Below are 15,087 nucleotides of genomic sequence, written 5' to 3'. Positions count from 1 at the left end.
TGTTTGTAGCCGAAAACTAGTAGTTTAGGTCCTAACCTAGTCGTTGAACTGTTTGTTGCCGAGAAACTAGTAGTTACCTCACCTAGCCGTTGAACTGTTGGTTGATATAGGTGAAGGTTATCGTCATTGTAGAACTAGTTGTTGTAGCCGAAAATTAGCGTAGCAGTGGAAATGGTTAATGTAGCTGAAAGCTTGTTATGTGGTTGATGTAGCCGTAAGTTAAACCAGTTAGGCCACATACCGTCACATTATGCATGGGGCCCAGCCCTCACAATCTTGAGTTATCACCTATCAGAATAATTCAAATCCAACATCAGAAAACATTCAAAAAATGAATAAAGAATATCACTGTTTGAAACATTAAAGAATGATTAAGGAGCTTTTGAAATGTTCAATAAAGTAAAGATATATCAAATTGTGTAGTTACAGAAAAAGTAAATATAAGTTTGAAATCCAAGAAAAAAATCGTACAAAAATATTAGTTACTCCTCTAAAGAGATAGGTTTTCTACGAAAGACGCCCGGATTTTGTTTTCTTTAATGAATACAACCATTAGATTATACCAGACTTATCTATTTGAAGATGTTTAGTTGATGTCGACAATTTCATTGGTTGAGTATGTGTAATTGCCATGGAAAATCATTTACAATAGCCTTACAAGCGATAATGGCATTCTTGTGTCTTTGAGATATAGTGAAAAAAGGGAATACTACCTGTTATCAGGGAAAGAATACAGACATGGCCGAGCGATCACGTATGTCCCCTCAATCCAACTCACTTGCACTGTCATTATCTTGATTACCGTTAAGTTTTATAATGTGAATTTTTGATTTGTGACCAAATTTATATGCAAGGCAAAGGTGGAACGGAAAAAGAATCTTAATTTCTAACATTATATCTTGCCGAATCTATTGTTCAAACGCAACTAACCCTCAATGGTAGACCGAAATAAAATGCTTCAAACGTAAGCAGACTTCTCAAGATGGCTTTGAAATATGTGATACGATCACCTGAAAGTGTACGCTATTCACAGTACAAGGTATAATGCCAGAAATCAGTTTTACAGTGAGGTGAGGTTCAAAGGAGGGACTTTGAGTAATGGGATCAGCTACGTCTTACAAGAAAGAAACCTTAAGAAACATTTTATCTCCTCTTAAGGAAGGGCGAAACTAAAAGAAAATTGTCTTTCGTTGAACATGCTAGGCATAAAGTCCGATAGAAGGAATTCTCCTTCAGTATTCAGTTGAATGGACAATTTTAACAAGCAGCGCATGAGAAATACAAAATAATATTCACGTAATGTGAAACCCGTTGGATAACAGCATCTTCAAAGTCTCCCCAAGATGAATATCAAGTCTCCCCAGGATGAGTATTATAGACTCTCTTTTTCCTCATGAGTCATGTTGTAAATTGGAGTGATTTCCTGTGGGACAGAGAATCTGGGAGTGGCGGCCCTGCCCCACGGCGCCCGTTAGAGGCGGGGTCGTCTTACGTCACCTTTGTTTACATATGGCGGCACAGCGCATGGCCTTTTACCCCAGAATAGCCACGCCTGACCCTCATCCTCTGAGGAGAGTAGATGGATATCATCGCTTCCTTCATTATTAGACTCCTGTGGGGTGCTGATGGAACGGGTCCATCCTTCTAGCAAAGTCGTATTATTCAGTCGTCCTAAACCTTAACCCTGAATCACATTCATTTTTGGTGATCGTAATACATAGTTCAGGGCTAGTTTGAGAAGTGTGAGTACGTTCGAAGACTTTTTATATCAATCTACCACCGAAGGTTTGCTGCATTTGAACCATAGATTCGTCAAGATATAATGTCAGCCAATTAGTTTTACAGAGGAAACTCTGAGAGACAGACTAGGAACGCCTCGTGAGTTTTAAAGTGAACCCTGTCTTGCAGGCATGAGGCTGTGTGTTGCAATCATCGCGGGCAAATGTTTACTCACACTCGCGCGGCTATACACATTTCTCTGACTCGCCTCTTTGTCCTCGTATCATTTTAAGGATTCGCGCCAGAGCTCTCGGCCGATCACCCGGCTGCTATTGACGTAACCCCACACTGCTTGTATGGCTGACAGACCGGCGGCCATGTTTGGTCATAAAAAGCCATTGCTCGCCCATCTCTCTTCTTCGTCAGTGTCCGTTTCACAAGTGTGTATGATGACTGAATTCACACCAGTCACAGGGAGGAACATGTACGCATATTGTAATCCTACTTACACATTTCGATCCGAATCTATTGGGTTGATTTGATGCTCCATTTATCACAAGGGAATGCCTTGTACTTCAACATGTGCTGCTCCTCTGTAGCCATTTGCCTGACTTGTGGACGAGCTTATTCCCTTTAAACCTGGTTTAGCATCATAAGGTCCCATACCCTCGACCTGAGTTTCACAATGATTCATCGTTTTCATTCAAAGGCCATTAATGATTCCAGCACAGTGCAGAACCATGTCAAGGATATGCTTAATAGTTCTATCAATATGACTCTAAATAGGCAATATAAGTCACTTAAGTGTTAGAGAAAATAGGTTTTTATGCCAAAATTGTGATATAAATCCTGGTTTGAAAAAATCTCAGTAAATCTAATGATATTTTTTTCTTGTTATATTCATCAATTCTGTTTTAGATGTTTTATTTTTTGAAGGTTTGTGAGTTTGTGTAAGTATCTTGCCTCTCTGTGCACGTGTACAGAGAGATGAACCCGTGAACTTACATATCATATGTTATATATTTCAAAAGACTGTTGGATCTGGTCATTATTTCTGAAGACGTGGTTTATTCCTTTAAAAGACACGAAGTCGAAGAACAGAGGATTTCACGCAAGATTCTCTTACGTCATTTCGGTTGGTTCTTTCGCCTTTAGGCTTATCGACTGCAAGGGCCATTAAGACCCCACACTTTTTTTTGGGGGGGGACGCCAATCGAAAAAAAAAAAAGATGAGGCTTCCATTTGTTTAAGATAATTTTATGACCACGCACAACCTCCCTGCATGCACAGAACCCTGATGTCTTCTGTGGCTTATTCATATCTTGAAACCTGTTAAATTTAATGTGTATACTTAAGATTCTAATTATGTTTATTGAGGCATAGCTCTAGTAAGACGCCATTACACAGCTTTCATCGTAATGATAATGAGGGATGGGTATCCTTCTGTTTTAACTACGTCATCCCACTGCGTCACCATCCCTAACCTTGGACGTCCAGAAAGGTCATTAAGGTCTACCGTGGCACGTCTGTGTCGTCTCTTTTGAACTGAGTTATCATCACTTTCTTGCTTCATCATATGTATATATATTAGAAGCTTCTCGTGTTTCGATGTCTCGTATAAAGAATGAGTCGGGATATATCATTCGTCTCTATAGCAAGAAACGGTGGTGTTTGTGAATGTGTATGCGTTATGTGGGTTTGTGTTTTTTTTTTTTTTTTTGCTCTTTCTAGGCTTATTTTAATGCTACTTCTGTTTTTGTTCAGCCTTGCGTGTATCGTTTTTTGTTTTTGTTGAATTTTGTGCGTGTTGGCAGCTGTTATGGGTAAAGGTTTTTATGAGGTATTGTCCGTGTTCAGAAGAATAAAAGATATCTCGGAAACTGAGAGCTTGAAGACTGAATAATCTCCCTTCTGTCCAAGGAAAACCCAAGTCAAAGGAGTTTCCCCTATAACGAGCAATTATAGAAAACGGGATCAAATTACGTCATTATTGTCATGGCCTCACCCGACCTTCCACGGCGGTGCACAGTCTCCCACTTCCATTTAAACCTCCATCACCCGAGAAATCCAAATACATTCTCAGTTTACCTTCCTCTCTAATGCTTTGTCTTGCGCAAGTGGCGAGGCGGTGTATTGTCACGCAGATGCATTGTATACTCATAAAAAGATCAGAAGACTTTTTTTTCCCCTCTACCGGTCACATTTCATGCATATTGTTGAGCTTAATATTATGATTCTTTTCAGAAATTTATTCGCAAGGGAAAATGGACCCCATGAATCGTGTGATATAGCTTTAACCTGTTATAGTGTGTATATTTGTATCTGTAGTTTGTTCGAGATGGGTTATTAACGTCTGGTTTCGTTTCCAGGTCATATCACATGAGTGGGTGACGGAATGCACAGTTCAAGGTGAGTTGGTTCGTAATTTGTAAACTCTATTATGGTAGATTACGTTCTGATAAAGTTTAGTGAGGTACTTAGTACCTTCCAAGATAGATTTTAGATTCAGAGTTCTTCGTTTGGTTTCATGAGGTGTATGTATATAAATTCCTATGAGTCCACGGGAAAAATGAAACACGATAAGTTCCCAAGTGCACTTTTGATGTGATTATTACACGAAAGTGCACTTGGGAACTTATCGTATTTCATTTTCCCCGTGGACTCATAGGAATATCTTGATCACGCGCAAAATTGTGATCCTTTCCAATAAATATATATATATATATATATATATATATATATATATATATATATATATATATATATATATATATATATATATATATATATATACAGGGGTTGACGTGCTGTCGGTGGATTGAATCGGGGCATGTGGGGCGTCTGGGGTAAACCATGGAAAGCTGTGTAGGTATGTATATTTGCGTGTGTGGACGTGTGTATGTACGTGTGTATGGGGGTTGGGCCATTTCTTTCGTCTGTTTCCTCGCGCTACCTCGCAAACGCGGGAGACAGCGACAAAGTATAAAAAAAAAAAAAAAAAAAAAAAAAAAAATATATATATATATATATATATATATATATATATATATATACAGTCCCTGTGTGTGATATATGAGCTTATACGCCCTCTGTCGGTAAGGGAGGATGTCTGATTAGGTAGCAGTATCTCTTGTGGTCTGAACACGCCCACTGAACGCGTTCATCTCCATCGCTTCATTATCTGCCTGATGCGTTATCGTCGCTTACACTCACAGACAACTGACTTTATTACTGGAGCTAATGAGAACCGGTGTATCTGTGTACCCTGGCGCGTCCGTCGTGTTAATTGCCCGATGTTGTGTTCAGACTATGTTTACGGGATGAAATAGTGGAAAACATAGGAGGACTGGTGCCTTACCTTTACCCCATCATATTTTTTTTTTTCCGATTAGACCTTCCAGTCCTGGGCGATCCCCTCCCCCCCTCTCTCTCTCTCTCTCTCTCTCTCTCTCTCTCTCTCTCTCTCTCTCTCTCTCTCTCTCTCTCTCTCTCTCTCTCTCTCTCTCTCTCTCTCTCTCTCTCTCTCTCTCTCCTATCTGCTAGCATATAGTAACGTCTCCTTAACTATTCTTACAACGTGGGACTCTGATGTGTATGTGTGTGTGTGTGTGTGTGTGTGTGTGTGTGTGTGTGTGTGTGAAAGGCTACGTTGGTCTGTTTTGGTACAGGTGGCAGACGAGAAACTGTTCGTTGCGTTTCAAGCAAGTGATTACAGGGTTCTGACGTAAATGCCCACATATAGAGACCGACTCCATCTCCCTTTCACCCGTACCTAAATGCACACACAAAAGCGGTAAATTACACCTACAGTGTAAAGAGAGGGGTGGGTGGGTAGGGGTCACATTTGCCAGAGACAAACGGTGCCAAACTCAGTGCCAGTCAGACAGAAGTAGATGTAGACAGACAGACAGATAGACGGAGACGTTCGATAAGTGTAGCTGGCACCGACAGACGGACAGACCCATGAGACATCATTCATACACGAATGTTTGATCTCCAGTCATCGTATTCTGACAACACAAGCCATCCATTTTCACTTAGCCGTGAACGTATGCGTTTCGAAGGCTGGTTACAGTGTGTGTGTGTGTGACGACATTTCTCGTCTTGAAGATGTTTGAACTTGGCGGCACCGTGGTGAGTGGCGATGGCAGCGTGTCATCATTGGTTGTACACCCGAGCAGGGGCGGAGTCACTTCCCAACCTCCTCAGACGTAATATTGACTTCCTTCCACGATCCTAAACCTCACTAATCATCTACTCACCTCGAACTACCTGCTGCTATACACAGCTACTCGCCTGTGGCATAGTGGTAGGCGGGTATGCCAGCGTAGAAGAAAACGAAAGGGATTTAGTTAGGTTCTGGTGAGCGATGGCAGTGGCGGGAGCACGTGTGTCTGAGGGCGAGTTGGTGCGGTGTAAACAGTGATTGCTGGTCGTGGGTGAGGGGATGACAGTAGAATTTGGAGGGTCCGTCACTACCTCCTCCAAAACGCGACAGTGATAAGTGTCAGTGCTCTGTGGTCGTCATGTGGCAGCCAAGCAACGCGTAGATACTGCGCTGTAACACCGATACTGAATGTACCCCTTTGATGGATTTAGTTCTGGAACAAATGTTCTGGCAAGAATTCTTTAGAAGTTGCTTTAAGTATTAACTTCTTGTATATGTATATATATACATACAAAGTCGTAAAGAAAATAGAAATGTGACTCGGAATACGTACATACGACGCCATATGCCCAGGAATCGGCATTGTGCCTGGATCCCTCGCCGAGAATTACCCTGTCTTGGAGTGCCATTTGAGCTTGTTGAATAACGGCGTGACGGCGGTGGGCGAACCTGTCGCTGTGCCAAATTGGTCCTCATAGCCGAACCACGCGATGATTGCAGTCTGGCTGATTGCTTAATGTAGTTACCTCAAGATCTTCACCTACAGCATAATCAGGAGCCATCCTTTACGTGTTGTGTGGGGGAGGAGAGCACCCAGCTCCACGTCTCCCAGTCTCCTGCATATATAACTGTATGTCTTAGATAAGAAGGCTCATTATTATCTTCAGCGTATATTCTCGCTTCAAGACTGTCAGCTTAGTGTACAATATTCGCATACGCGGGATTGTTAGAGGTGTTGGAGGAGCGACAGAATAGCCATCGTGGAGCCAGAAAAACACTTGCCACGCCCATGTCTCTCTCCGGCCACGACCGCTGACGCCCACGCCCGTGCCAGAGCTTCCACGCCCGCAATGAGAAGCCATCTGAGCCACGCACATGCACAGGTACGTTGAGGCCAGGGATGCAGTATCTTGTGTCGTATCTATGTACGAGATGATGTTCATCCGTCATTGCGGTAGAAGCAAATGATGGCAATTGCTAGCGTCAAACATGGGACTTTTAAACCGTAGATATATGAAATGTTAAGAATGTTTAGTTTAAGATGTTGGAAAACAAAGCTTTAGTAAAATCCTATGCTTTCAAGCCTCAATACAAGAACAACACTCTATAACACTCCACAATCAACAACAACATAAGAAGATGCTGTCGTCTCCCCCTTCCTCCTCCCCACCAACCATCTGAATGATGGTGCCACATAAGGCCGGGGGCTCCGGGCAGCAGTGCACAGCAGAGATTGATCCTAGTTTGCATGAAGTCACTATGTGTTGGTGCCAGCCACCAAACTGCTTATCCCCCGAGATTTCGAGCGATGTTTGATGATCGATTTTTGTTGTTTATATAGATTTCAGATGACTTTTTTTGTGAATTTTCTATCTGAATCCAGGTGATTGTGTGGATTTATCCACAACAATGATTGAACAACGTTAATGAGCATTATTTGTAAACGATACTGAACGCGTGCACAACACACACACACACACACACACACACACACACACACACACACAAGGAGCCTTCTCGAAATCAGTTGAGGTCACCAGTGGAGTGCTGCAGGGTTCTGGTCTGAGACAGTTACTCTTCTTCATCCATGTGTATGAGATACCAGAAGCTATGGACTCTTACCAGAGTCTGTTTTCAGATTACGTAAAGGTCATGAGTGAAGGGTAAACCAGAGGAGGATTGCCCAAAGTTCGTCCTATACAATGGCGAATGAAGCTCAACCCATTTAGAGCAATGGGGGAAGGGACACCATGAAAGAGGGCTTTGAAATGATCACTGTTAAGTCATGACTGATTTTGTGGGTGAGACTGACTTGGGGAGTTTTCATCGTCCTCAGCCAGTCGCCACAGCCCCACACGGGAGGATAGTAAAATAGAGTAGCTCTCTTCTAGCAAATGTTGGAACAGCCTTCAAGTATATGGATGAGGGAATCTCTAGCAGGCTTTTGATATCCAGAGTAAGACCTAAACGAGATGCTTCCAAAGTTTGGTCACCAACCTAGAAGAGCACAAAGAGCTTATAGAGAAGGTCCAGAGGAGGGTAACGAAGATGGTACCAGATTACAGAGGGACTGAGTTAGAAGGAAAAGGCTGGAGTTATATATGTCCACCATGGAGGAGAGAAAAGTGAAGGATGACATGACCACAGACCTTCAAGTTTTTTTTTAAGCCGAGATGGAGGAGTACAAGAACCGGAATACTTACCATGATATTAAGCAACGAACTTGCTGAAGAAGATGTTTGGAAGTACTTTGAGAATGTATGAATGATGGATGAATGTAATAAAGTAAACGTGGGTGTTTATAAATATGGACAACGTACAGACGTTTAAAAGGTATGATAGTAGAGAAATCAAGATATGGAGACCCGCGAGTGTAAACTTCCCTCCTCGTACAGTACGAGTTGGTAATTACACACACACACACACACACACACACACATTTATTGACTAATATCATGTACGGATGTGTACATTTAGGGGCTGTGTTACGGTGGTGTACCCCCTCAGCTAGGCAGGCAGCCTCCCTCCCACTTAACTAACGTAGTTTCCCGCGTCATAGACCACCCTCACCACTGACTCCGGCCACCCACGACCAACGCCTGCGCTCAAGGGGTCGTCGCACCGTCGTGCTCAAGGGTCGTCGTACCTACGTGCTCAAGGGTCGTCGTCTCACCGTCGTGCTCAAGGATCGTCGCCGTACCGTCGTGCTCAAGGGTTGTCGTCTCACCGTCGTGCTCAAGGATCGTCGTCGTACCGTCGTGCTCAAGGATCGTCACCGTACCGTCGTGCTCAAGAGTCGTCGTACCGTCGTGCTCAAGGATCGTCACCGTACCGTCGTGCTCAAGGATCGTCGTCGTACCGTCGTGCTCAAGGGGTCGTCGCCGTACCGTCGTGCTCAAGGATCGTCGTCTCACCATCGTGCTCAAGGATCGTCACCGTACCGTCGTGCTCAAGGATCGTCGTCGTACCGTCGTGCTCAAGGATCGTCGTCGTACCGTCGTGCTCAAGGATCGTCGTCTCACCGTCGTGCTCAAGGATCGTCGTCTCACTGTCGTGCTCAAGGATCGTCACCGTACCGTCGTACTCAAGGGTCGTCGTCTCACCGTCTTGCTCAAGGATCATCACCGTACCGTCGTGCTCAAGGATCGTCGTCTCACCAACGTGCTCAAGGATCGTCGTCGTACCGTCGTGCTCAAGGGTCGTCGCCTCACCGACGTGCTCAAGGATCGTCGTCGTACCGTCGTGCTCCGATTTCGTCGCAGTTTAGCGTTGAGAGGCCGTCGTCCCGTGCGTCATGCTCATAATGTTATCGCGGTGAACATTCGCTATGAAGTAACCACCAAGTCATCCCACGCTGTTTTATTAGGAAGTGACTTCGTGTTATCTCGTTTGAACGGTAACAACACTTGATGTAGAGAGAGAGAGAGAGAGAGAGAGAGAGAGAGAGAGAGAGAAGAGAGAAAGAGAGAGGGAAGGGAATTAGTGTTGAACAATGAGAATGGTTAAGAGAGGATGTGTTCGCAGGTGAGATACAGTAATTGGATGTGGCCACATGTGTGAAAATGCATTTTCTCTTTTTTTTCTCTCTCTATTGTGGACCTGATCTTCACGTATTAGACTGGAGGTAGAGAGGATGGTTCTGAACACTTAATAAGACATTACGTCTCGCAAGTAATCTAGGAATGAAAGCTTAGAAAACGGGGGAATGTACATAAACGCCAAGCGAGGCAAGGGAGATGTGGATTTAGGAAGAGAAGAATAGCATTCTTTGACAACGTTCTGGATTACCAGCGATTAAAAAGTTATCGTTTGACCAGTAAATTAGCGAGGGGGGTCTAGTTATGATAAATAGAGATTCATGAGCATGTGATAAGTGAGTGAAGATGTAAGGGCAGTTCATGGTCTGCCAAAAGGTCATGTGGTTGGAGCATTAAAGGGTAAGTAACAGAAGACCCGGTGGTCTCTGACGAGGTCATCTGCTGAAGGGGAGGACATAGGAAGGACAGGTAAGGGAAGACCCGATGGTCTATGAGAAGGTTATCTGCTGGAGGACGGTGATTGTATCTTGAACGCCCTATTTATATTTGAATGGAGACAGGATGATAGATTAGAAGACTCCTCCCCACCCACCACTCTATACGGAGACAGGATGATAAAGTAAATGTCTCCTTCCCTCTCATCGTTGTAGATGAAGACGAGGAAAGTAGAAGGCTCTTCCCCATCCACCACTGTAGATGTAGACAAAATCGTAGATGAGAAGGCTCCTCCCCACCCACCACTGTAGATGTAGACAAAATCGTAGATCAGAAGGCTCCTTCCCACCCACCACTGTAGATGTAGACAAGATAGTAGATCAGAAGGCTCCTCCTCACCCACCACTGTTGATGTAGACAAGATAAGAGATCAGAAGGCTCCTCCCCGCCCACCACTGCAGTTGGAGGGAGGATAGTAAAGTTTAAGGCGCGTGATTATGTTAGAATGTCATGTAAGCTGATGAAGGTTGAGTAAATATGGAGATGGCTCAGCGAAAGGATTTTTAGTGTAGATAATTTATCTAAGGTTGAAAGTAAAATTTTATAGTCCAACAATTTTGAAAGATTTTCTATCCATTTTGTATTTGTATGAGGAAGGTGAATGATTTCCTGTAGATTCATCTGTATCTTTATTTTACTTTATGAGTCTAACAAATTATTGAGAAAGGTGGTCAGCTGAGGCATTGAAATTATTTATGCATTATTTTTTCTTTCCAGGAATAACTTGTTAGTTTCATGACAGTTATTAAGACTTCTGAAATCATGAATTGATGATGTTATAAAATTAGTAGGTTGACATTTAACAGAGTTGCAACGTACCTCCCATTATTATAATATATAAAGTTATTTAGATTTTTTCTACTTAAATTAACTTGTTTTTTTTTTCTTTAAACTAAAGTGGAAAGCATTCTATGTGGATGGTGGAGGGTTACCAGATGAATCTGTCCTCTTGCCAGCCACAAATGGCCATTAATCCTGCACTTTTTTGTTCAGTTTTTACTCTGAAACATCTACCAACGTCAAGTGTGTGTATGTGTGTGTGTGTGTGTGTGTGTGTGTGTGTGTGTGTGTGTGTGTCTGTGTGTCTGTGTGTTTGTGTGATTCACTGTTTGATACATGTATCTCCATGTTTGTTTATTCTGTTGTCTCAAGTAGGTCTATACATTTAACGTATATTTATTTGATATGTATATTGAAAACAGCGTGTCCAGATGACACGTGAGAATTGTACCCTCTAACATAGTCCTCATTCCAGCCTAGATTTGTGTGAATAGATTAATTTCTAAATCACTCATGAACCAATTATGTGCCGTGAACATGTCCATACTAGACTGGCAGTATATGAGTATACCACGGCTGGTATAACGGCATATATTGATATACCAAGCCTGGCACAACCTAAGTGTATATTCTAGATCTCTTCGCCTCTCGATGGGAGGAAAGCTCATCGGCCAGCGGGTATGTATGTGGCGTTGTCAGTGGCTTTGAGCGGGGATTATTATGCTTGCTGGCGGCTTCTGAATGAAGGTTCCGGATGTGTTTATTGTGACGATCTCTTTTTCTTTCCAATGTCGAGGAAGTGATGATGCGCGAAGGCTGGCTAGCTGGCTGGCTGATCAAACAGGCTGTGTGTGTACGTAGGGTGCATCACAGTACCTCCCTCAGCTCTAGCATGAATAAATAAGCGCCCCCCCCCCCCAAAGGTACTGGCTTTTGGGGGAGGGGGGAATGTGTATGTATGGGGGCGTCTCTCTGGGGGGATTGCATGTCGTTACAAAGCTTTATGAATGTAAAGTTTTATGTTTTTTGGGGGATTATATCAGACAGAAGGGATTTAGATAGCAATTACGTCTCTTGGTTTCCATTTGATAAATGATTTTGGACACCTTGTCTTCAGGGATGTGTGTGTGTGTGTGTGTGTGTGTGTGTGTGTGTGTGTGTGTGTGTATGTGGGCCCTGGTGGTATTACCTGTGTTTTGAGCAGGAATGGAAACTGTTCGTTAATTCACTGAGCACAGTGCAAGGCCACAAAGGTCAAAGTTGCCAGCCTCGGGGTAAATTTAGCGGTGCCCCTCAACCTTTGATGATGGGCTCCGTGTGTTGTGTTGGAGCAGCGGAGCACCACTCGGTGTCTGGGAGGGGTTACAGTCGGTGGGGAGAGAGAGAGAGGGAGAGAGAGGGAGGTAGGTGGTGGATGGGAGGGTGGAGGAGTTGTTGCCGCCACCACCACCACCACTCTATTGATAGGTAGGGTCATAGTGCTATGCTGTAGCGTAGGACCAAGTGGATACTTTCTTCTGTCGCCATTTTAGCGGTAGTGGGAGTCGCTTGTGTTCCTGTTGGATGTGTTGAAGGTAAGTGTCGAGTGCAGTATTCTGCGTTGTGTTGAGTTGGACGAGGGGGAATGTTTGGAGCGAGTGGAAATGTACTCGTCACAACAGAACGCAAGTCTGTCTCTCGATTTACTTAGTAAATATATATACTTTCATGATACAGAGTATATGTGTTAATGCTCTGCCATACATGGTGTACCTTACGATGGATCTGAAGGTTTTGTTTTCACCCTGTGGCACTCCCTCAGGGGCTGGGCTGTGGTCAGGTGACCCTCTCGTTAGTATCCCCGGGGCTGAGGTGTACTCAGGTGGCCTAGTGGTAATATCCACCGGGCTGCCTGTGGCCAGGTGGCCCTATCTGCAGGACTGGGTTGTGGCCAGGTGGCCCTATCTGCAAGACTGGGTTGTGGCCAGGTGGCCCTTTGGGACTACCCCCAGGAAGGTGGCTGAGCCCAGGTGGCCTTGTACTGTGGTCAGGTGGCACTCCGGATATATCGTGGCGTCTGGCCTCTGCCAAATGCCATGGTGCTCAGTGCCACACCGGAAATCTGTGACCCTCCGTCTACCACGCGCGGTGCCAGGGAGAGTGCCACTTCCTAGGGGGTGCCGTACCTCACCCTGGGGTGCCTCACTTCCTCCAGGGTATCATACATTCACACAGGATGCCATACTACCCTTAGGTTGCCATACCATCCCCAAGAATTCCATACCACCCGTAGGATGCCATACCATCTCTATCGTGCCATACTTCCCCCACAGTACCATACTATGCCCCAGGGGTGCCAGCTTCCCTTCCTTACCCCCTCCTCGCCCCTCCGTGGACTCTGACCAGCCACAACTACGTATCATCATAGTGCCAGTAGCCATGTGCTGCAGTGTTTCCTTCTGTATCACAATTAGCGAGTCGTAGGGCTGGTCTAACGTTAAGCCTAGACAACAGGTTAAGGACCATGTCAACACCCCCAATCCCTCACGAACACACAGATTCCTGCAGCTTGTTTCCTGATGGAGGATATTCCCATGTGTTTGCGTGCGTATGTATTTGCGTTCGTATGTATTTGCGTTCGTATGTATTTGCGTTCGTATGTGTTTGCGTGCGTATGTGTTTGCGTTTGTAAGCGTTCGTTTGTTGTCACGAGTGTTTGTGTGCATGGATCCAAACATCACCTGTTGTGTGTTTGTGTGTTCATATTTTTTTTTGCTTGCGCTGTGTCGAAAAAAATGTTGAAATATAGAAAAGTCTGCTTGTATGTTTGTGCTGTGCGTACTGTCTTTTTTTTCGGGGTAGCTGGAGGGGGGAGCTGGAGGGGGGAGGTTGGTGCTTGTGTTTGTTTGTGTGTTTGTAGCGATGGCCATGATAAAAGGGTGGAGTGTGTACATGGGGTGCGTCGCTAGCGCTGCCACCCTAACGGACAAGAATAACCTCCCTGTTGTTCAGTATTAACCTACCCACGACACTAACTTGCCCACAACGTTAAACTCCCCATGGTAGCTCGCCCCACCTCGCTAATCACCTCCCCATCGTGCTATCCTCCTTATAGTAGCCTCCCCACCGATTCCTCCCCTCCCGCCCCTCACTGTGTGCTCCCCGTAGAACCCCTCACCCACTACTGACAAGCGGGAGGGGAGAGGGGAGAGAGAGCTGTCCAGTAAAGGGGAGTTTATCCCCCTGAGATGATGGGTCTCTCTGGGAGTGAAATCCGTGGGAGCTGGCACTTGGCCCTCGTCCATGCACATGAGAGGTGACCCCTACCACGTCGCCCACGTCCCTGTACGTGGGAGGAGCATCTCCCACGTCGCCCACGTCCCTGTACGTGGGAGGAGCATCTCCCACGTCACTCACGTCCCTGTACGTGGGAGAGAACTCCTCCTCCCCCAGGCCTTCTCCTAAGTTACTCTTCCACCATCACCGTTTCCATCTGTTGCAGAAATGTTTAAATGTGAATATAATCTTTGCCAGATTACATAGCATTTAATTATTAAAGATTGCAGAATATTTAGTATGAATTTGATGAGTAAAATTTACTATCGCTCCTATTCTACATACGATTTAGTTTTTAGAAGCTACAGCTGAATTAGAAAAAAAATTAGATACGATTTAGTTTTTTTTTCTAAGATTGCAGTTAGATTTACGATTAATTTTTACGTAGTTTTTGTTATGGGTTCATTGTTAAGTTAATTTCTCGCGGTTCTTTATCTTGCCTCGTACCAGACAGCCGATTCTCAGAATCTTGCTGGCAAAGTAGGAACAAAAGGACTGTGGGTTCGATGTTTCTGCTCCTCCTCCCAGCTATGTGGGCGACGCTTGACCTTTGACCTTGGATGTGTGTGGGGGCGTCGAACCCAGGACGCAGTAGTACCCCTTTACAAGGTCCTGGTTACTGCAGGACCATTTATGTTGTAGCCTTGGATCACTGCAGCATTTGACACGAGAGTAGGGTGAACTGAATTTCAAGAAACGATTGTCTTTAGCTTTACTTGTCTTTCATGATAATCTTTGTGTAAATATACACAGACAGAGAGCTATGGAGCGGTAAGGGTGTTTGTGGGGGATTGCTGGAGGGTGAATCATATATGGAGGGAGATGGTTGTAGGTGCTGTAGGTGTGGGAGGG

The 15,087-nt window shown here is 44.6% G+C and overlaps 1 protein-coding gene across 5 annotated transcripts in view; it reads left to right on the top strand.

Moving 5' to 3' along the window:
• Positions 1 to 15,087, top strand: part of LOC139747010 (rho family-interacting cell polarization regulator 2-like) — a 205,356-nt gene that overhangs the window by 7,316 nt on the left and 182,953 nt on the right. For 3 of the 5 annotated variants that reach the window (XM_071658737.1, XM_071658739.1, XM_071658735.1), the window contains exon 1: positions 6,138 to 6,990. In XM_071658737.1, coding sequence (XP_071514838.1) covers positions 6,958 to 6,990 — 33 coding nt within the window. In that variant the 5' untranslated portion in view covers positions 6,138 to 6,957. Of the gene's footprint in view, positions 1 to 4,088; positions 4,129 to 6,137; positions 6,991 to 12,362; positions 12,495 to 15,087 lie in introns of those variants that run through there. The other 2 variants (XM_071658741.1, XM_071658743.1) reach the window with 2 other exon arrangements.

The sequence above is a fragment of the Panulirus ornatus genome, chromosome 67 (genome assembly GCF_036320965.1).
Source record: "Panulirus ornatus isolate Po-2019 chromosome 67, ASM3632096v1, whole genome shotgun sequence".
NCBI classification, from domain to species: domain Eukaryota; kingdom Metazoa; phylum Arthropoda; class Malacostraca; order Decapoda; family Palinuridae; genus Panulirus; species Panulirus ornatus.
This window is presented reverse-complemented; position numbering and strand designations above follow the sequence as displayed.